The following is a 22,254-nucleotide window of genomic DNA, read 5'->3' on the forward strand; positions in this document are numbered from 1 at the left end:
ATTTCAAGCAGCTTACATAACAACTGTTGTGAATTTTAAATTTGAAAAGCAAATGAAAAAAACTTGATTTTTGGTCTAGCAGCAGATGCACTTGTTATGTACATATTATTACCCATTATGCTTCATGTTATTATTTTTTTATATTAATGATTTATCGTTTATTATAAAGTGTATTATGTTGGTCAATTAGTTATTTATATGCTATGATTTTCTAGAAGTTTCTATCACCAGGGTGTCAATATTATTTTTAAGACTGGGTTATTCAGGGTTTTCCTAGAATATTTTTATTCTTAGTAATACATGTAAGTGCTGGAACCTTCCATTATGCATTAAATAGGACACAGTCTGAGCACAGGGCAGAAGCTGAATAAGATCTTAATGAAAATCTTCTTTGTATTTTAGTAACAAAATACAACCAGTTTGGACATTTAACATTGGACGGATTTACATTAACATTATGGATTCAAAACTTTACCTTTAAGGAGAGGATTTATGCTCTTTGGATATACTAAATTCAGACTGGATTCTTTGGTAATACTGAGTGAATTTAAATTCGATTTGGACAGGATTTGGACTATTCTTGCATATCAAGATTGGACTTTACGGTTGATTAATTTTTCAAATGAACTTTGTTAATAATTGCTGGTTTGTTTTTCTGTTACCTTAAGTATTTTAAGTAACAAGCAATTGTTACCCTAAGACGTAACACACATTCTATATAAATTAGGAGTCATGAGTTTTATCACCGTTGGAGAACTATTTTACTCCTATAGACACATATTACCAACAAATTATTATTATTATACTAGATTTTATATAGCGCCCTTTTCATGATCAATTTCACGTTCAAAGGCGCTTTACATAGTTCAAATGCAGCCACATAGGGCGCATAATTCATCCTCTACTAGTACAGACACAGAGCGATCTGACCAGAGGGACAGAGTGAGACAAAGCCCCCACGACAGAGAGATCAGAAATCAGATACAGGATTGTCCGGCTAACTTAGCCTAGCTCGTTGCGAAAAGACAGCCTGGTTTTTTAACGTGCCCAGTGTATAACACTGATACACGCAAGGATTGCCTGGGTTCCTGACCAGTACACCTCTAGTTGGGTGGGAAACACTGAAAAGCGTTTCTGAAAATTCCCGAGTAGCTGCCGGGGATCGAACCCCCGACCTCAGGATTGTAAGACCAGTGTGCAAAGCACTGAGCTATCCATCCACCACTTATCCTAAAATTTGACCTTAATGTGCATCAAAAATTGCTTTTAACTTAATTGGCCGAAATATCTCGAATTCCATCAAAAGAGCTTGCTTACCTTCAGGGAACATTTCAAGTGACGATGATTTATCACGTATAGATTAGGGTGCACGCTCACCGGCACCAAACCAGAAAGGTACTGTCATAAATGTATATGTTATGCACTACCCTTAGGAATACTACGAGAACCATTGTGCCAGAATGAAAAATGTAGAAGCCAATTTCAATAACAAAATTTTCATCTTTATGTTTTCGTCAACGTTATAGAAAAAAAAACTTGCACAAACTGAACTTTCGGTCTAGACGACACGGTGACGAAATGTAAAAACAAACATAAACAGAATGTAGAGTATTCTCAGCTGTACAATTAAACTCGAAATGGTGAAAGAAAGTCGTATTGGCAGTGAAGAAATCATGATGTGATCTCATTGGTACTCATTTGTTTTATTTTTTATCTAGAAATATCCCTATTGCACATTCATATTGCGTATTCACATTTAAGCGTACACGTATAGTTGAAACGATGCTAAACATACATTTCTGCGTCAGCCAGTCAAAATATTTCGTGTCCTCGATGGAAGACAAATTCTTCAATAGGCATACTACCCATTTCCGAGCTGCATTTCGAAGTTGGCAAGTATATTGTCCGGTTGGGTACCATATCTTTCATACTACACCTAGGGATAGTGTTTAGCAATTAGTGGGTGGGACATAGGGAATCGTAGAAATCTGATGTAGATCGAGATGCTTTACGCTAAATCATGAGAAAAAACTCTAAATAGATATATCTAGCGAGACAAAATTTTATTTTCTTCCTTTCTTAGGTCTTCATCTTTGAGTTTTTTGTCGGGTTTTCTGATACCGACTTTCTGAGGTCACCTCTGTCTCAAAAGTAAACAAATGTAAACACATTTCTAAAATGCACAAAGCAACGCACAAATCATTATTAGTGAACTATTGGTTTAGAAGAAAACTCTTACCTCTAACTCCTCATCCATATTTAATTATCATTAACTAGATCTATCCAAAAACAAGAAAACAATCGATTTAATTTACACACGTGTTTCTGAAAAGTTGACGACGCACTGTGTTGATGACGTCAACCTTTAAACTGGAATTTCCAAATAACGTCACGAACGTCAATAAGCCCGGTTTTGCTGGAGAACGGTCTTGTAATATATGGCCACATATTAGGATTGCTACTCCACGAGATGACGTGTGTGCCACGTGTGAAAAGATGAGAAAGGCCATTGTGGATTCAGTTACGGAGGAGGAAAAGATACAATCAACAAGCAACTTTCAGAACCATGTGATAGATGCACAAAAAGAGAGGCAAGTCTATAAGTTCTGTACGAAGATGTTTTTTTATAGTACGTACGATGATGTGTTTTGTACTAGTACGTGCGCACGTATTACTTTATACGTACGAAGATGTTTTTTTATAGTACGTACGATGATGTGTTTTGTACTAGTACGTGCGCACGTATTACTTTATACGTACGAAGATGTTTTGAATATACCAAATTGACTTTCATTAATAATTAATGATTTGCACTACTAAAAATAACATTCTGTTCAACCGTTGAAGCCTTAAGCAAACGTGCATTAATGCAAATAAAAACTTATTTCCATGCACTGAAGTTTTCTTTGCTTTATCATTTCCAGGCCAGAACAAGAATCAGTATGTGACTGGATATTTCTTGTGGCGTGTCATGACAGGAAGACACCAGGAGATCGAATACCATATGCAGATTCCTGGCCATGCACGCTGTCTTGTTGACAGTGGATTTGCTTCTTTAAAGAAGCTTTACCGGCGCGCCGATTGTGATTCCCTTGTTCAGTTGCAACACGTTGTTGATATGTCGTCTGCTACAAATGAAGCTGTTCGATATCCTGCTTGGCAATGGCGTGACTGGAAATCGTTCTTGTGACCTGTTATTAAACCAATGCGTGGGATAAGGTAGCTATGATATTTTACAAAGCCACTTGTGTCCATAGAAGCAAGCTGTATCAACGAAATGCTTATTTTGCCAACCAAAAAAAAAATAATAATTTGTACTGATTTTGTCCAAAAATGCTAGATAATGGTAATCACGTTGCACAATAGTGCGTTACAGAAAAAGTAATTTATTGCTAGCTGTATACATATAAAAAGCAAAGCAATATTTGTTTTCGATGAATACTTCATTTTCTTCTTCATGCAGGAAGTACCAGTACTTCAAGATGTCTTCTGACAAACCTGGTGTAGTAACTGTGAAAGAGAACAGAGACACAGATGAAACGACTGTAAACGTGCTGCGGTCTCAGGATCGTGTATTTCCAGCAGACGACTTACCAACAGTTATCTCTGCCCATGGACTTACACGAGAACGCCAGGATTACCTTTATAAGGCCGTTAGACCTTATGTACGTCCAATGCACCAGGATAGCACGTGCCCAGCGCCTAGTGATCAGTAGTTGTTTGACATTTGTAGACACTTGAATTGGAATATATATGAGCCGCGTCATGGAAAAATGTGCCTTCGGGAATCTTCGAGGCTTTGCGACCAGCGTGGACCCGGATCAACATGCGCATCCGCGCCGTACGATCAGGGCCCACACTGTTCGTTGTTACGCCAAAGAAGGCTTATTCTACCTGAAGAAGCAATTTTCAGGTGTATTAATGCTCTGGACAGCCTAAATTAACACTTTCCGGAAATCCACGAAGATTCCCGAAGACACATTTTCTCGTGTCGGGGCTCATATGTACTTGTACGTCTTGACTAAAACGATTAGTAATTAGTAATTATTTAAATTTTTGCTGTTATATTTACGTTGTTATTATAACAATATGTTTAAATATAATGTTAAATAAATGTGAAACTAGACAGACATTGTTTATTGAAAGGGCAAAATCGATGAGACTCAAGAATTTTATACACAATTAAGTTTTACTCCCATGTTTTGAAAGGGAATAACCCACACATTTTTGACGAAAATATTTTTCTTTCAAAAATCAGTATGTGTTTATTCTGAAAGTTGCTAGTGGCACAAACTTATTGAGATATGAATTTGTCAAAGATGTCCTTATGAATGACAAAATATATTGTGAAAACAGTAGTAAACCGTTGCAACGCTTTTCAACTAAGGTAAACAAATACACTATTTTTGCGTTTTTACGGATATTTACTTCTTCTTTTCACCAACTTTATCATTTTTTCAATGTTACATATTCATTTTATTTCAAACTTGGTGAAAATGAATATGTTGAAAAAATCTTGGAAAACTGTGGGTTAGTTACTTTAAAATCGCAATGATCACTAGATCTACATGTACATCAAAACGAAAGACGAATTACCATATATGTATCTTATACTGAATAAGACGTTTATTTTGACAGAAGAAATGTTTTCTCCTATAGTTATAGCCTGCAGAATAATGTTGAATAGTAATTATAACTGACACCGAAACACATTTTATAAAGCTCTTTACGACGTTATCACGACGTCATAACAGCGCATTTTTGACGTTCCTGCGCATAGCACCATGTAACTTTAAAACTCTATAAATAAAAAACTTATTTACATAGAATAAAACGGTTTTCACAGTCATACTTGTTAAAGCTTGATAAATTGGAAAATGTCAAAACCTAAAAATCGAAAAAAATGTCATTAAGCCCGGTTTTGCTGGAGAACGGCTCATATATATATAATTTTATATATTAAGACGCAAAAAGATCTGCAAATATGCCGTTTAATTGAAAAGAAAAACAGTCAACACAACGGTTATGTAGAAAGTGAAAAATTAAACATGACACAATTATATCATCATTCAATTATCACAGCCATCGTGTTCCTGCAAAACCTTTTATTTTTGTGCTTGTATCACAACAAGTTATTAATAAAATATCCTTCAAATTATTTCTGACGTCACTGGTACCAACATATTTCGCTCATCATTTTGAAGCATTACAAGTTTTGCAGAAGATGAATTTCGTCCAGTTTCCTGGAGATACTCATTTTGTAACAATGGAGATGGAGTTTGTTGCTCAAGGTCAGAAGTCTGCTCACAAGTGCAACAACAGTCAGGTGATTTGTCCAACATTTGTAACGTTGTCCTGTCTTTATTTACTGATGTCTTCACTATTTTCATCCCAATCATTACGTGCTGTAACATTAAAATACTGCATTATCTAAACACAATTTATTCATCTATTCAAATTACCGCAATACATTGTTTTGTTCATAATGCCATTCATTACAAGAAAGGACGTTAAGATCTTCTAAACTGTATTTTCTCAATAGCAGAGTTATTTTCTGTACGAGTACATAAATGCATAAATGCATCAAGGTATTAGTAAAGTTTGATATTTCTTTAAAAAGTTCATATACATTAACATGAACTATTCTTGAAGCTATGATAGTCATCCGTTAAACGTATATTAACTATTGCGGAAATATATGTTTATAAGCAGGTCGACGGCTGAGCTTCAAAAATATTTTCTATATATATTTGGGAATGTTTGAAGCACTGTCTAATTTGTTACATTCCTATTTGCATAATCGCAACATCTGAGACACCGCAACATTAACAATAGTGATAAGAAATTTTTGAATTGCGTACATTCACTTACCACAAATACTGCAACAGTGATGCCTAATATGAATCCTGTTATGACGTCATAAGGATGGTGTTTGTTGTCTTTGATGCGTCCAAGACCGCATAGTATAGCAATAAGAACAAGACCAAATTGAAGAAAGAATTTCAATAATCTTGAAAAACGTATCCACAAACGAGTTTGAATGTAAATCTGAAAAAAAAATGAAAATGTTTTGCTAGAATTTAATGAAAATTATCACGAACGCTTGTAACAAAATATCGGGGGATGTTTTATTCACTGGTGTGTCTTTGTCTTGACTGAATAACAAGTGACATTATGGTCAGTATAATGTAATTATAAATAAGCAAATTAAGGCATTATATATACCGGAATGTGTGATTTAAGACAGAGAACAGTGATGAGGTGGCATGCAATCTGTCAGAAAGGTGTTCATTTCTTGTTGAAGATGCACTGTTTCTTTTGGTCACAGTGAGTGTTTTACAATATGTTGCTTTCTGTTGTAAATGTTAAATTCTTACACAAAAGTAAGCAGCTATATACATTGACAATGCTGAATGACCGGAAGGAAAGGATTGTCGGCTGCTTCTAAGTTCTTTATCGGTGTCAGTTCCCATACACGTGTATTCACGTATGTGCCTGTAATATTGAAAATATTCATTACTTTTCAACTGTAACTAGAGTATACATAGAACCTGTATTCACGAAAAACGTATGCACCCCACCACTTGCCACGCAAACATTGTAAAATGCCACAAATTAAGGGTCATAACGATATACGCAACTCGGCTTGGCATGGATCACATTTGTAAAGTTTGGCAGAAGTTAGGTGTAAATCCGACAGGTGGTGGCAGACGGGTTGCGCGGACAAATACTTTATGACGGACAGACGACAGACTGACAACACCAAATCAATATGTATCCCCCACTGCATGTAGAGACTAATTAATTTCCTACTTTTTAATGTCATTTCTACTGAAAACGTGTTTATCATAATTTCTGAAATTAGCAGGTAATGTTAGCAGTTAAAATGACCAAATACTTATACAGGTAATATTTACATTTATGCAATAACAAAACCGGATTTTATTTACTTAATGAAGAGATATAAATAAACATTTTGAGTGGGAGTGCATATTCGCCATTATCCAATTAAATACAAATAAAAAATAACCTGTAAACATAAGTAAAATGTTTCATGTTTTATGTCGAATTATGATGCAACTTAAGAGTGAAGACAATATATAAAAACAAATGCAATAGCTTTCGAAAGTACTTCAATGTCAAAACTGCTTTAATGCAATGGTTTGCTCATTGTAGATACATTACATAAACAAGAGATACAAATAACTTACATGTTCATTATATAACAGTGAATAAGGCAATTCCAACGTTCCTGCTTAGTTTAATTCGTACACTTAGGTCTAAGTGTGAATACTTGGCTTCAATTTGATTTTGCAAATATATAGTATAAAATGCATTTGATTGGATAACAAATTGCACACAGGGTTGACAGAATTAGAAAAAAGTACCGATGCGTAGTTTAGAAGGATGAAAGACTGACTTAATAAAATGTCATTTTAGGTAGTCTAACATTAAGAACGAATATCTACATCATAATCACGATTTACCCAGGGCATAATGTCCTGTTAAACTGTGGTTTGCACACGTCAAAGAAGTTTGGTCTTAATACACCCATCTTGTTTTTTACGACATCTACCACTAGTTCTTGGATGAGAAATCCTATCAGAAACACACAGTAACTTTTCATACAGTATAAAATATCGCTTGCCCGTTGACATGGTCGTCGGCATTTGTTGTCCAGACAATTCAAAACTTCGACAAGAACCACCTATAATGAAAGACAACATACGAAATTCTTTTTAAATATTTTTGACTTACTTTATACTAACCGCATGAGTTCTAAACCATAATATAAAATATAGAGGGCCCACAAATGTCAAATTTACGATTATGTTTATAGACTATTGTTGTTTGTTTAGACAATAACATAATCTCAAAACTTTTATGACTTAATTGTCCACTGAGATAAATAGAATTTAAAATTTTCTCACAAATTATTTTTAAAATGTTACTCAACCTAAACTAGACGCTGAGTTATGTCGTAAGTACGCATATAAAAATAAACCAGTCTTTTATATTCTTTAAGTATTCATATCGAGTTCTGTTTCCTTCCTATGTATATAACTGGGCTAAACATAGATAAAGATATTACCAGTAAGACTGATAGTGAAAAGCCGGCTGCTACAAGTACTGGTGTGGATACGGTGTCTGGTCTAGAAGGATAACTGAGAGTTTCATCGTCACAGAAAAATCCAGTTTGGTATGGTTTTCCATACAGAAACAAGTACAAAACTGGCAAAGACACTGAAAATAAACACGAAGGAGAATAGGAACATGTATATGTAATTTGACTCTACGTAAATGTGAAAATATATAGCAGCTGTGCACAATTACTACACTATTTTTCTCGCGACAACAAAAATGAATGTTAGAAAATGACATAATGTAATCGAACTACTTACTTAATCGAAAAGCATGTTTTTAGAAAAACCGTTTAAAAGAACAGATATTATTGCTGTCTTGCAAAGAATTAATTTGGAACTTAAAAAAAACACAATTACATTTCAAATTGTTGATACTATATAACTTTTGAATAAATATGTTAAATAGCAAACAAGATTTAATTGTGTAGATTATTCAAAAAAGCTGTTCATAGTTGGTACCGCTTGTGAGAACTTGTAATGATATTATTCATTTTCAACATATACAAGTAGCCTTAATGCATGCTACAATGAAATAATATAAACACTAAATTATAAGAAACAAAATCATTTATACTTTATATTTGTGCCTTGCTCTGTTCTGATTTAGGTCTAACTGTTCATAACTAGTCGAGTCTTTAAGTATTTTGCTTACATAATCATGCCCTTAACAAAGATATGATTTCTGCTCATCAAAGATTTACACAGAGATGTTAGTTGATAGAAGCGATAAAGCCAATGAATATATGCATCTAACTGACTTTGGTATATGATGTAAGTTACGATACCTTATCTCCTATCAAAGCACCGATAGTATCGTGCATTAACATGCAATAAATGTTTTATGCAGAAATTTTTCTCATTGTTTCTTTTTTTAAGAAAATACATTCGCCTGTGGGGGAAAGACACAATACAATGTTCACTGTGAACTCTTAGAATACATCAGTAAACGATATGTAGCCACATCCTCCTCATGCCATATGGATAATGAGGGATTGGCTAGAAATCCATAAATAAATTAAGGCGTGTGTGAAACCCTTATTGAGTTACTTTAATCGCAAGTTGGTGTAAACATTGGCAACACATAAAACCATGTATTTTAACAAGATGCTACAACATTCAAATTCAAGATCTTTATTTATTGTATTTTTTATGATTTATTTATAAATGTCTTCTGTATTTTTGACTATCACATAAATTGCCGGATGGCGGCCGTAAAACTCTTCCAGTTCAGTGTTGTTATTTTTCTAGTCACTTGGTATCGTGACCTCAATTCGATGTACTGGTATATGTTTAACCGAGTCGGTTATAATTTTGTTTATTTACGTTATATTCCACCAAGACTTTTTAAATAGGTTTTATTCATGGCAGCTGAAAAGGAGGTTCAATAAAACTGAATGCATACATACTCCTTGACGAAAACCAATTAAATAGATATTCCTTTTAACGTGCGAAGTCAAAATATTGAATTTGTTGCTCATATTGTCATATTGACGTTATAATTAATATTTTAGAGTTAACAAAAATGACTTAAGTCGTGTTCACAAAAAAATGACTTAAGTCGCTTTCAGAAATATGACTAAAGTCGAGTTATATCAAAAAATGGCTTGTGGAACTCAATTAAACCGAGTCTGCCATTATTCTTCTTGGTTGCATTCTTTTGCATCCAAAGGATCTTTTTACAGATTTTATTGCTTCTTAATCATATTTGCACAAAATAATTGTATATGATCTGTTACTTTTTAAAGTTTCATAAGACCTATAATTTTATGTTAAAAACAGATAAAGCAATTGTACACTTAGACGAAATGCATATTTACATGAATAGAAAGTCACTACTTTCAATATTACACATGTACTTTTTCAGTTAAAGCGATAAAGGGAGGTAATCATAAACAATGGATTCACTAACATTTTCCATTACGGTTATCAATATTCAAATTTGACAACTACATCTGAAAACAATTATCGAAAATAGAATTTGAAAAAGAAAAGACATTTTTTATGTTCGTAACCAAAAATGTGGCAGCCATATTTTAAACAAAGCACTATGAGCCTTTAATGGATTTGATGAAATCGTATGAATAAGGTTTGTTATTTTTCTTCTTTTGTTTTAATATTTCTTATTCCTAATTAAGAAAGTGTATTGTTTTTTTTTTTTTTTTGCTTTGATATTAATTAGCAATTTAATTACTGTTTAAAATTGTGCCTCTAATCTATGATTTAATAATATACAAAGTTTAACTTTAATTATTTCAAGCATGTGGCAGGTTCAACCAAATTAAATGTTGTTATATTAGTCGCAAGTTAATACAAAATATCTTATTGAAACATATAAATAATAAATAAGAGGTAAGCTGATTACTTCGAAATGTTAACTGTACCATAATTCATGAGTACATAGACCCAATTTTTGTGATGCACCTTCATGTATTCATTATGTTAATTATTTGAAAAGTTCTCCTTATGATTTTTCTTGCTCTGAAATATATAGCAAAATGTTTTTTATATAAGTTTAACTTTAACTAACTCGTATAATTATTATTTTTACAAATAGAAATGTCTTGCATAATTAATTTTAGCTATACACTTAGACAACTAAAACATTTAAAAATCAATATTTAAAATAACATATATTAACTATATTTCTAAATATTTACGATAACCACAAGTAAATTTTACAAACGAAAATTTGAGAACAAAATGGATAGTTTTTCAAGTGTTGAAGTGAAATATAAATATTACCTGCAAGCCAAATGATAACGTCCACTATAATTTGAACTGTAATCCTCCGGCGACTATCCCTCCCTCCTGCAGAATTCTTTTCCATTAGTATCCGATATTCATCACAGCAAATGAATCCGCAGAATATGCGACTACTGTTTTATATCGGTGTTCAACGAATTAGAAAGCTTGCTTTTTTCTACTTGATCAACAGCTTACTTTCACAGGTTTATGTTTAGATATTAATTTGATCTTATTTTACCGTACTCGGCCCTCGATATGATAAGTATTTTCTTACCCTCTTGCAGAAGAAGAATTTTAAAATTAGCAAAAAAAAAAAAACGCTCTCATTTGTCCATTTTAATGCGAATAGTACAGAAGTATAAATATGACCAGTACAAAATAATACTAGATTAAATATGCATGAGTGACGTGCTTGGTTAAACATGTAAGTATCTCTTTCCAGTTTCATCATTGCTTGAGCTGTGATGTTTGTATCAATCGGTATTAGCTCAATGTTACTTATAAATTATAAATAGACAGACACATACACAGGGATAGGTCCTATATAGGTCTATATAGGAACCCCGTTGTTCGTGTCACAGTGATGTTAGAGAAAAACGAGCCCATAACATTCGGTAACTTTTGTTTTGCAAAATACTGTAAATATTTTGTGGTTATTCTGTATTTGTATAGACATTGTCAAAGCACACTTATTGGGACCATGATATAGATATGATTTCATGTATCGTCAGTTTATCTGATGAAAGAGAACCAGACCACATAACAATAACATTGTTAATGGTAAAATAACGTTACAATATGTTACAAGGTGTTGTTCAATTTCTATTCTTTGGGCTTTTTAAGCTTACTGCAAATAGATGTTTTATCGTATTACCACAAAAAAATATTGACAAAAGATTTTGTTGTCATTTACCTTTACAACAGAAATTGTTGGGGCGTGAGGTTTTGGATGGGGGCGAAAGATAACATGTCAAAATGAAAACAACTAAAAGTACGAAAGACATTCATTAAATTCCCGAATTTTCTTGTATAGAATTAGTGTATTGTCATTGGTTAATTACTATGGCGGTGCGATTAAAGCTTTTGAATATAGAATGTACATTTAAAGTTATAATACTGGTAGAAAATCACCGTTAAAATAAAGCAAATAACTTTGTAGATTTGTAGAAGACAGTCTAATGAACAAATTCGCCCGTTAGTTAGACTTGGATGGCCAAATATTGTTGAGATACGAATGGATATAAAACCATGAAATATTTAATGACCAGCTTTACACTAATTCACTCGCCAGGCTTCGCTGAATTCCGTAAACCAACGAAGACAGTGTCACGTGACAAAAATTTAAATACGTCGAAAACAACAATGGCTGGTCGGCCGTGATAGGATTTTGTGTAAAACGGCGGATAAATGCAGAAATTTACAAATATTTTGCTTTTCGATGCCATTTCTACAGAAAAAGCATTAATGTTATAAAATTTAGCCTGTTGTTAAATAAAAGGAAAGGCAGTTTACAAGAAAATGCGATATAGTGGACGCAACTTGACCCCGATGGTTGACCTTTGTATTATAATACATAATAAAGCACAACCTATTATTGAAAAGGAGTGTACGTAAAACACGAGCTGCACGAGATAAAGGAAATATAAATTTGTGTAAATATAAATTAGTGTATTGGAGAGTTTTAACTGATCAAATGTAAATATATATACTTTGATACTGCACTAGATACAAACTAATTCAATATAAATATGCACGGCTACCCTAAGCACCCTTGATTTCTACAATGAAATAATCGATATGAATAATCAGCCTAAGGTCAACAATCGCGGTCAAGTTGCGACTACTTTATACGAATGTGCTAGACATCTTGTTGTTTTGTTTCTTAAAATAGATTAGCGTGACTCTTTGTACGGTCCCGTACGAACAATCATTTAGCGTGGCTCGTATTACGGTCCCGTACGTTTCACAATCAATTTGTCTACATCTGCACAGTAGTCCTTAGCTAAAAGTTCAGCTCAAAGATGTTTATATAATATGCTGTTACGGATCTCTGAGCTAAAATGAATCCCGTAGTGACACCTAACACCTTCGTTCTAGAAGTCTGTCGTGCTATAATTTTATCAAATGCAATGGACTCACCTTTTACTATACAATATTTCTAATCAATTTTCCTTTTGATCTGGCATAAATAATCCATGCAACATAATTTGAACACAAGTTTCAAATTGGTACCCCTGTCTGCAATATTTTGTCCGTCATTCAGTTGTCGCCTGGTCAGGGTACTCTTCATTTTGAAAAACCAATAGGCTGTAGAGAATCGTTATTTATTGACATTTTCTGGGAAATTGTATGTTGTTTTATAGATTTTATGTGATTATATAAATTCATAAATAGGTAAAACTTTGATACTGATTTTCAAGAATAAACACGTGCTCTGAACTGTTGCATGACATCATGAGTTTCTCACGAGAGACTGTGCGAGATGTTGCGGTTTGATATTGGTTAGTTAAAAAATGGGGTTTCGCCATAACTAAATGAATGCGACCATCAGAAAATAAAAACAGTGTCAGTTAAGTTATGTTAGCCAGAACTAGATAGTCCCCATTGTCAATGACTGACTGTGACTGGGAGGCGACTGCTTGGTCGACACCGATGATTAATATAATCTGAAAAGTAGATCCCTGGGAAGCACCGAGAACAATACAAACAGTGAAAATTGCAGACTCGTTTTGATTGAGTCTGTTCATGAGCAGTAATGGAAAATGCAACACTGCCCACGCCTCCTACCACCTAGATCCAGCCTTCATTACAAACACAAATTAGTGTGCAATATTAAAATCAGCACTATTATATTACAAGTTACAGGTTAAAAGATGATAAAACAGATATTTCAGGTTTGAACAATATAGGCCACTCCTTGTTGTATTTGGTGTTTATTATGTTATAGATCTAATATAGCCACAGATTATGTGCTAGAAAGAGAACACAAACATGTGTTGATAGTTCTAAATTTTACTGAGTACTGGCTATATGATACTGAGCATGCGCGTTATAACATTCTAAATATATTCACATATAATTCATTCAAAATACAACACTCCTGAACTCTTTAAGAGTAGCATTAAATTTAACATGATGTGGTAGGTTGTTTCAGAGTCTAATGGTTCTTGGGGAAAAAAATGAGTTCTCTTGATAATGGGTGCGACTGAGGGGAATATAAAAGTGAAGGTCCCGAGTCTCTAGCCGGTACTGATCTACAAAAAAACAATGGACGAATGACGGACTTTATATAAAAGAATCAGGGATGCAAGGATGTGAAATTTCTCTTTGTTTTAACATTTGCCAGTACAGTTAACATTTCTGTGATGCTTCATCTACAGACATACTTGATTTGAACATATCTGGCGGCAACCTTTCTTAATCTTTCAATTCCATGTGTTAGAGATTGTTGAATACCAAACAGTTGAGCAATATTCCAATAATGGTTGAACATGTTTTATACGGAGTTTCTTAAATTTGTACATTTATCATTTGTTTGATCATTTCTTCTCATGTATTTTAGGGTCTTGTTTGTCTTTTTTTGTGATCTAACACTGCTGGTTCGCCTAATATTAAGCATTTTATAGTTTTAAATTCATAGATATGTAGCTTATAGCGAAAAGCAATGTTTTTTATTTCTTTTTATATACTCTAATCACTTCGAATTATCGGAATTCAACTCCATTGACCGGGTCTTTTTCCACAGCTCCAATTTATGGAGGTACTGCTAGGGAGTCTCACAATCATGCATGATATTTATAGTGAGATAAACTACTGTATCATCAACAACGAGTCTTACGGTGCTTTTAAGTGAGCCTGGCAGGTGATGGACATGTTAAGAAAAGGCAAGGCCTAAGGACATACCCTTGCGGTACCCTTGATACCAAATGTGGCATATCTGATTGAAGACCTTTTGTGTTCGTATTGTATTTAAAGGTATCTGATTTCTGATCTCTCTGTCAGGGGCGCTTTGTCTCACTCTGTCCCTCTGGTCAGATCGCTCTGTGTCTGTACAAATAGAGGATGAATTATGCGCCCTGTGTGGCTGCATTTGAACTATGTAAAGCGCCTTTGAACGTGAAATTGATCATGAAAAGGGTGCTATATAAATCTGGTATAATAATAATAATAGACCAGACGATTGTGATCGACTTTGACAAACGATTTGATAAAGTCCATTACTGTTAGGTCTGTCTACTAGCTTCAAGGTAATAAAAAGTTCTTGACTAAAATTTAATAAAAATTGAGATTCACAACTGTGTTTTGAGCGGCAGCTATGTTGGAAGGAATTAAGCAAATTTTATTATCTAGATGATTAATAATATTTGATACTAAAACATACCCCATCAGTTGGAATGAAGCAATTGCAAGTAAGAGAATAAGTTTTTGATTGCTGGCTTTACTTCATGGGCCCTTTATGTATACAGGGACAATGATAGCCGTCCTCCAATCTTGTGGAACACTGCTGATACCAAGACAGGTAAATGTTAGTCTCATTTTTATAGAGGAGCAGTGTTTGTGTGGGCGGACATTGTGTTGTAAGATGTTTTTTGTTTATTCCCCTTCTGATGAATCTAAGTGAATTTTTTGCTTTTGATGTGATGTTATCAATATATTCTGACCAAATGAGATACATTGTGTACATTTATTTATTTAGTTTTACGCTCAGATATTTAGCAGCGTCTTTCAGTGTGTGTGTGAGAGAGAGAGAGAGAGAGAAGATTTATTATTGTCAATAATTAGTTCTAGTCTTATCAACCGAAATATGAAAGAAAAAGTAAGCATATTACATGATACTCAAACGATGATATGAACTTCTATAGATGACATTTTTTATTTTTCACACTTACTGTATATGTGTCATACGATGACAACAATATTGCATGCAGACATAAAATTAGCCTTTTTCTATATTCGAAATCATTTCCTGTTTATGTGCGACTGAAAATTAAAGAAAAGTAAAGAAATCGGTTGAAAACATATCAGTTGAATGACTTCAGTACAATGTAATACAAAACTGCCGTACGAATAACCACCTGCGGTTTATTTCACTATTCATACGGGACCGTACGATTAGCCCACTTCCTTTAGCGTAGTCACGGACGTATCCGAATGATGGCGGTTGTGTCACTGAAACCGAAAGTAACATTTTTTTATATATGCCTCCATCGGTGGAATCTGTCAATTTACAGGTAAATTTATCCAGTCAATGTCTTCGTGAACGGATGTTTTATGCGTTGCTGTAGAAAAATGACCTTCCAAAAAAATTCGCTACGTAATCTTCGCTGGCCAGTATTATAACTTTAAAACGGTTTTTTTTTTGCTGAATAATTCTACAGTCGTTATTTTGTCTACTAGCATCTGACTAAATGCAAAAATGTCACAATATTTCTGATGATGCAGTTTTTGATGTACTCTAGACATCCAACCAAAATTTTGACGTCGATCCGCAAAGAGCAAACACAGACAAACATGCAAAAGATCCCAAGATGACTGTCCGAACAAGTGTCTAGGTAGGAGTCGACATAGTACAGAAACTTTTATGATAATGGGATCAAGCATCACATAAAGCGCATTCAGTCAGAATACTTTTGAAAATGTAACGTAATCATTTTGACGTTTGAAGTGCTTCGCGCGTGTCTTACTGTAGAGCTACATACAACATTATGTAGCAGTATTGTTCTTTTTAAAGCATTACAAATTTATTCACACAGTCCAGGACACAAATTGTCTGACTGTCGTGCAATTTTCATCTTCATCCCTATTTCATCTTTAATTTTCATCTTTTCCGACATATTTTGCCAACACATGAAGAGTTCAAGGAAAGACATTGAAAAATTATCCCCATATAGATATTAGAACAGAACAGAACAGAACAGAATTTTATTTAAAACTTGTACATGGTACATCGTCATACATAATAAACAACATATTATGATAATACAATGTCACGTTAACATGATCTTTCAAACATATGATAATTATGAATAATATAATAATTATACAACAAATAGTAATGTTTAATGATGGAGGATGAACAGTTATAATATAACATTCATAATATATTAATAATAATTCTATCAACAAGTAGGCTTAAATGTGTCGTTAAAGTTGCTAATAGAAGACGCATATGTTAATATTAATTGTTAGCATTCATAATCATATTTCTAGTTAAAAGATTCTTTAATATACTTTGCAAGATTTAATAATATACTCTTTTTATTTGTAGTAATAAGTTCAATAAATTTGTACATCGATGGTCTATTATAATAATACTTCTTAATGTATTTTCTTCTAATATCTATATAACATGGGCATATTAAAATGAAATGATTTTCATCTTCAATATCTACAGTGTTACAACATAAACAGTATCGTTCATTACGTGGTATTCTATTTTGTCCGTATCGACCAGTTTGAATTCTAAGGGAATGTGCAGATATTCTTATTCTTGTAACAAAAATGTATAACTTTTAGGTAATAAATCTAAGTAACATTCATATGTGAGAGTTGTTATACAATTTTTATAAAGATCTAACACGGCACTATTTTCAACAGATGCAAGCCACACTTGCATGTAATTATCATCGAGTCTTTGTTTAAAAATCTTTAGAAACATTTTACAATCTATCAAACTAGTATTATTGAAATATTCAGAAAAGCCATACATATCTAATACGTTTTTAACATTCGAAACCCAGTTCTTTTTACCTATATTACAATCAGATACACCTAGTTCATAGACTTTCCTTAATATAATATTATCAGTATTTATTAATTTGCACCAATATTTATTATTCTCACATATCTATCAATATATAGAGGGTGCCTACCTAACTTACCATAAACACTTGCATTACAAGTGCTACTTCTAACATTTAAGATTCTTTTACAAAATTTTATATAGACAGTTGGCTAACTTGGAAAAGAGGCCTGGTTAACAAATCCGTAGGCATTTTTAGTACAATATGGTATCATACCTTAGAACGTTCGTTATTCTTTCTTCTATTCAACCAGGGTGGATACCAGGCTCAAAAATCCATTTTTATTTTTTGTGAGGCCCCAAAAGGGGACAATTTTTTTTTTTCTCAATTTTAAGGGAAATTAAAGAAAATTTTAATTTTTATCATTATTTGATGAAATGTGTATCTGTTTTAGATTAAATGTATTGTAATATGAATAGAAATGTTCATCACACTAATTATTTTAGAATTTGAGGCCCATTACAGGGTTTTTAAAAAAATATTTTGAAATTTTTGATCGGTATCGCATAATTCAGACGTATATTGTTTTTACTCTATTTGTGAAATCTTTACGATAGTAAGGTTGAGTATTTAAGGTTCAGGTGTGTAGCAGGCATTCTAATACACAAAATAATAAAAAAGGCACCACTATGGGGTCATGTTATTGTAGAATAATTGATAAGCAAATTTTAAAGTTTGTTGAAAAAAAAATGGTAAATTGCCCTCTTCTTTCATATGTTGTAAACCATAAAATTTACCAGAATATTTTCTTCACAACAATTTAATATTTGTTCTTAGGTAGTTATTTTACACCTCCTCCCCACCCACCCCAAAATGAGGCTCCAAAGGGGTTTAAATTACTTACATTTTATGATAATTTAGATTAGTAAGTAATTGTTAGTTAACAGAATCATTGCTGAAATATATTTAGCATATGACAATTTATGATTCACCATTTTATATGTATGGTGGTATTCACATCTCTTTAATAGTATGTAAGTGGAACTTTAACTGATATGCAATAGTATAAATATAGCTCAAATAATAATAAAAAGGAGAGGACAACCGTAAGCTGATATAGCTTTCTGTCCAATTCCTTAATTAATTTTTCTGTAAATGTTTCATGTATTACTGAAATAAAATATGTTTAAACTAAATATAGCTCAAAGACCAGATTATTCTTAAATGTGTGCCCTCTTGATATACTAGTAGCAAGCCTACACTAATATTCATTGGCAATGTCACCTACACATGTTTCTTTATTCATTTGATCTCTTGTAACATTGGAATATACCCCAAACAACAATCGGATCACTTGATTCAGCTAGCCTGAGAGACAAGTCAAAGACATTTTTAACCAATTTGTTATCAGCGGAGCAGTTGTCAAGTATTTAGGTTTCCGCTGCTCAATCTGGTGGTCAGCATTTCATGTACCACATGGCACCAGTACTGGTGTGTATCCACTTCAGTAAATGTCACAATGACACTGCACAGCTGATAGTTACATTTTATTATTGTAAGTATTTCATTACCTGAAAAGGATAACTGATGTTCATGTGAACATGTAGCACCTATTTTCCCAACTAGCTACGTTTTTGGTAGATGGTGTTTATGAAGTAGCCACAAATAGGCTAGAAAATTCTAATATTTTCAAAAATAATGTAATCATTAGTATTTTGTGCCTTGCAGATTGTAGATATCGGCTCTTCTTTGTCCTCATATACTCGCCTCTAGTCATGCTATAGGAGCAAGAATATCGAGGACCTGTTAAATCTGTTTGTTCACAATTTTGATAATAGATTAAGTATGTATATTTTGTTGTTTGTTATTAACGATAGTTATACTTGTAAGATTCCGGAGAGTAAGCATTATTATGTACAAATGACTGCAAGAAATGATTTTTCTGGCACCTAAGTGATGGTCAGGGCTAGCTTCCAACCTGAAGGTCCTCTATGTAGTTTCAGCTCAACATTAAAAAATTGTTAATGGTCATTTTTTCAGTTCTAGGCTTATTATGCTCTAGAAGCCTATTTTGCTCATGTTAAAAGAACTGAGTACATGTCTTAATAGTTGTTAGGCTTACTTTGTATCTAAAGTTACAGAAACATTTCGTATTGTACATACTTTGCCATTACGTCTTTTATTTACACTGTTATGCAACTCTGAAAAGTTGAAAGGATTAGCAGAAAGGTTTACTTCACTTTTTACTGGTTTAATTTCTAAGTTGTGTTTTTGCAACTGACAGTTCCAAATCTGTGCTCCACTTTGTTCCTTTGTGTGTCCGTATCTTTCACGTTGTATATATATTTTACTTTGTTCATGTATATTAAGTGTAAAGTTAATCATGTACACATCCATATAATCACTGATATGGGGTTTTTGTTTTGAGGAGGGAGGTTCTTTCTTCGAACGTAGTTTTTCTTAATGAAAATTTGTCCATGTGATTTTTTTGTCTAGCCTTGTGCTTTGAAAATACTCTCAAAAAGTAAAAATGCAACATCCATTCTTTAGAACAGTCTACGCATGACTTGCGTTACATGAGCATATGGCGCATGTGTTGTAATTCATTTCACTACCACCTTAGAAACTCATATTAACTACATTTCAATATACAGGAATTCGATCATCAGCAAGGAATGACATACCAAATATCCGTTAAAGTCTTGGGACTATTAAATGATTAATAAATTGACTATGAGTTTAAGTTTGATAAGTTTGAAGTTTTTACCTTGCAAAACACTTTTGTTTGATGTAGACGCGATTGCAAACATTAACGTGTAATGTCACACAAGGTTTTCTATATTGTAGTAGTATTATTACTCCACCATTCCAAAACAACTGAATGTCAATTGGTCTTATGGCATACCACTGCTTCAACAAAATATTTTTGAAAAATGCCTGTTCTGGCCATGGATAATATCCGATAACGATTTTAATAACAATAGCTGCCCAAAAGCCTTGCGCTCGACTATTCAACAACTTCTAAGTTTAACAAGGACCATGGCTGGGCAAGACTTACAAAACCATATATTGGTTACTTCCCGAGGTTTGATGACCGGAAGCACTATGTGAAATTTTAATCAAATGCATGTAGTTTCTGAAATACACCTTGTTTTTTAGGTACATACTAAACTTTTACCAAACATTCTAGATTGAAAACGAATCATATTTTGTATAAAACTCAGTCAAGATTATTTTTATTTCTAAAGGTAGATGACACAAAAGCCTTATGCAAAGTTTTAATCAAACACATATATTGGTTGCTAAGATATGAACTTACATGCAAAACTTATCCAAGGTGAGGATGTCAACAAAGGCGACACCAACACCAGAGTGAACAGAATAGCTCTCACTATTCTTCAAATGCACTGGAATTTTGAAAAGTTTGGCAATTTATATGTGTATATCAATGTACATCAAATATTTACACACAATGTTTTGCAAAAAAAAAAGAGAAATATTTGCCAGAAAGTGATATTGCGTGTTTACTTTTTTGAGTGTATATATTGGTTCAGTATTCCATATTTGGACAATTTGACTATATGTGTCTCAAAAGTTAGTACCAATAAACCGATATTTTACGCACTCTTATTGTATAAATGTTTTAAGACTGCGTGAGTATATCCACACACTTAACTGAATGTTACGTTGATTGCAAAAATGATATGCAGCATGTCCGGTTAAACTTGTTGATTTTGAGTGTAACTCCTTTTGGGGCCTCTTGAATTATATATGAAATTTCAAAGAAAATGTAATATGTCTTAGTTTTCTATATGCACTGGATACTAAAGAGGATAAACATTCATTTCTTAATTACATGTTAATAATTTTAACATATTGGATACGTCACATCATCATGTAAAAGCCGTCTGACGGAGAACCGCCAATTTAGGGCCTCTTAGTCTTTAATTTCACTTGAAAATTACATTTATACGTCAGACTATATTATATAATTGAATCTTTCCACTCTATTATATATTTAAGTAAGATTTACCTTAACCTGTAATTTAAACAACATTTTACTTTCATTATTATTTCTTATCTCGTGCACCCCTTTTGGGGCCTCAAGAAAACTTGAATAGGGATATTTGAGTCTGGTATCCATCCTGACTGGATTCCATATACCCCAACGAACATTTTGATGTATGATACCATATTGTACTAAAATATGCCTACGGATTTTTTTCTCGGGGCTTTCGCCAACTGTCTAATATGTACACGTTCAATATCTGTTGACTTATTGTGGCCCCATACTTCAGAAGAGTATGACAAAATAGAGCCTACAAAAGAATCAAACAACTGACATAATAACTTTGGTTTAAAATCAAAATCTTTACAGTTATACAATAAAACGTTTAAAGCCTTTAATGCTTTACCAATCAAATGTTCTTAGTTTAACACAAAACTCCCTGTGTAGTTAAAAACTGTACAAAAATAATTAAAATAATCTACAACTTCTATCGGTTGGTTATTGTAAAACCATCTTTTCCTATCAAAAGTTATTCCCCTTTTCCTAAATACAACAATCTTAGTTTTCATAACATTAACTTCTAATCCCCATTTTATACTGTATGTGTGTAATA

The 22,254-nt window shown here is 33.0% G+C and overlaps 1 protein-coding gene across 2 annotated transcripts; it reads right to left on the reverse strand.

Moving 5' to 3' along the window:
* Window positions 1-4,975: 4,975 nt before the first annotated feature.
* Window positions 4,976-11,177, reverse strand: LOC123523645 (phospholipid phosphatase 2-like). 2 transcript variants are annotated; one of them, XM_045301306.2, is made up of 7 exons: window positions 10,887-11,177; window positions 10,526-10,622; window positions 8,093-8,244; window positions 7,488-7,708; window positions 6,378-6,495; window positions 5,872-6,048; window positions 4,976-5,405 (listed from the first exon to the last, which is right to left on the reverse strand). In XM_045301306.2, the coding sequence occupies exons 2-7, from the start codon at window positions 10,569-10,571 to the stop codon at window positions 5,151-5,153; spliced, it is 969 nt and encodes a 322-aa protein (XP_045157241.1). In that variant the 5' UTR covers window positions 10,572-10,622; window positions 10,887-11,177; the 3' UTR covers window positions 4,976-5,150. The 2 variants fall into 2 exon arrangements, with proteins under 2 accessions (XP_045157241.1, XP_045157240.1); XM_045301305.2 differs by lacking the exon at window positions 10,526-10,622 and having other exon boundaries at window positions 10,887-11,172.
* Between the last annotated feature and the right edge of the window lie 11,077 nt (window positions 11,178-22,254).

Source organism: Mercenaria mercenaria, chromosome 3, assembly GCF_021730395.1.
Source record: "Mercenaria mercenaria strain notata chromosome 3, MADL_Memer_1, whole genome shotgun sequence".
Taxonomy (NCBI): Eukaryota; Metazoa; Mollusca; class Bivalvia; order Venerida; family Veneridae; genus Mercenaria; species Mercenaria mercenaria.

Excerpts from the sequence above, each read along its gene's own strand:
- LOC123523645 (XM_045301305.2), bottom strand. The coding sequence starts at position 10,971 with ATGGAAAAGAATTCTGCAGGAGGGAGGGATAGTCGCCGGAGGATTACA. Across the intron at positions 7,709-8,092 it reads TTTCACTATCAGTCTTACTG|GTGGTTCTTGTCGAAGTTTT; the intron begins GTAATATCTTTA and ends CTTTCATTATAG. Across the intron at positions 5,406-5,871 it reads TCACTGTTGCAGTATTTGTG|CACGTAATGATTGGGATGAA; the intron begins GTAAGTGAATGT and ends TTAATGTTACAG.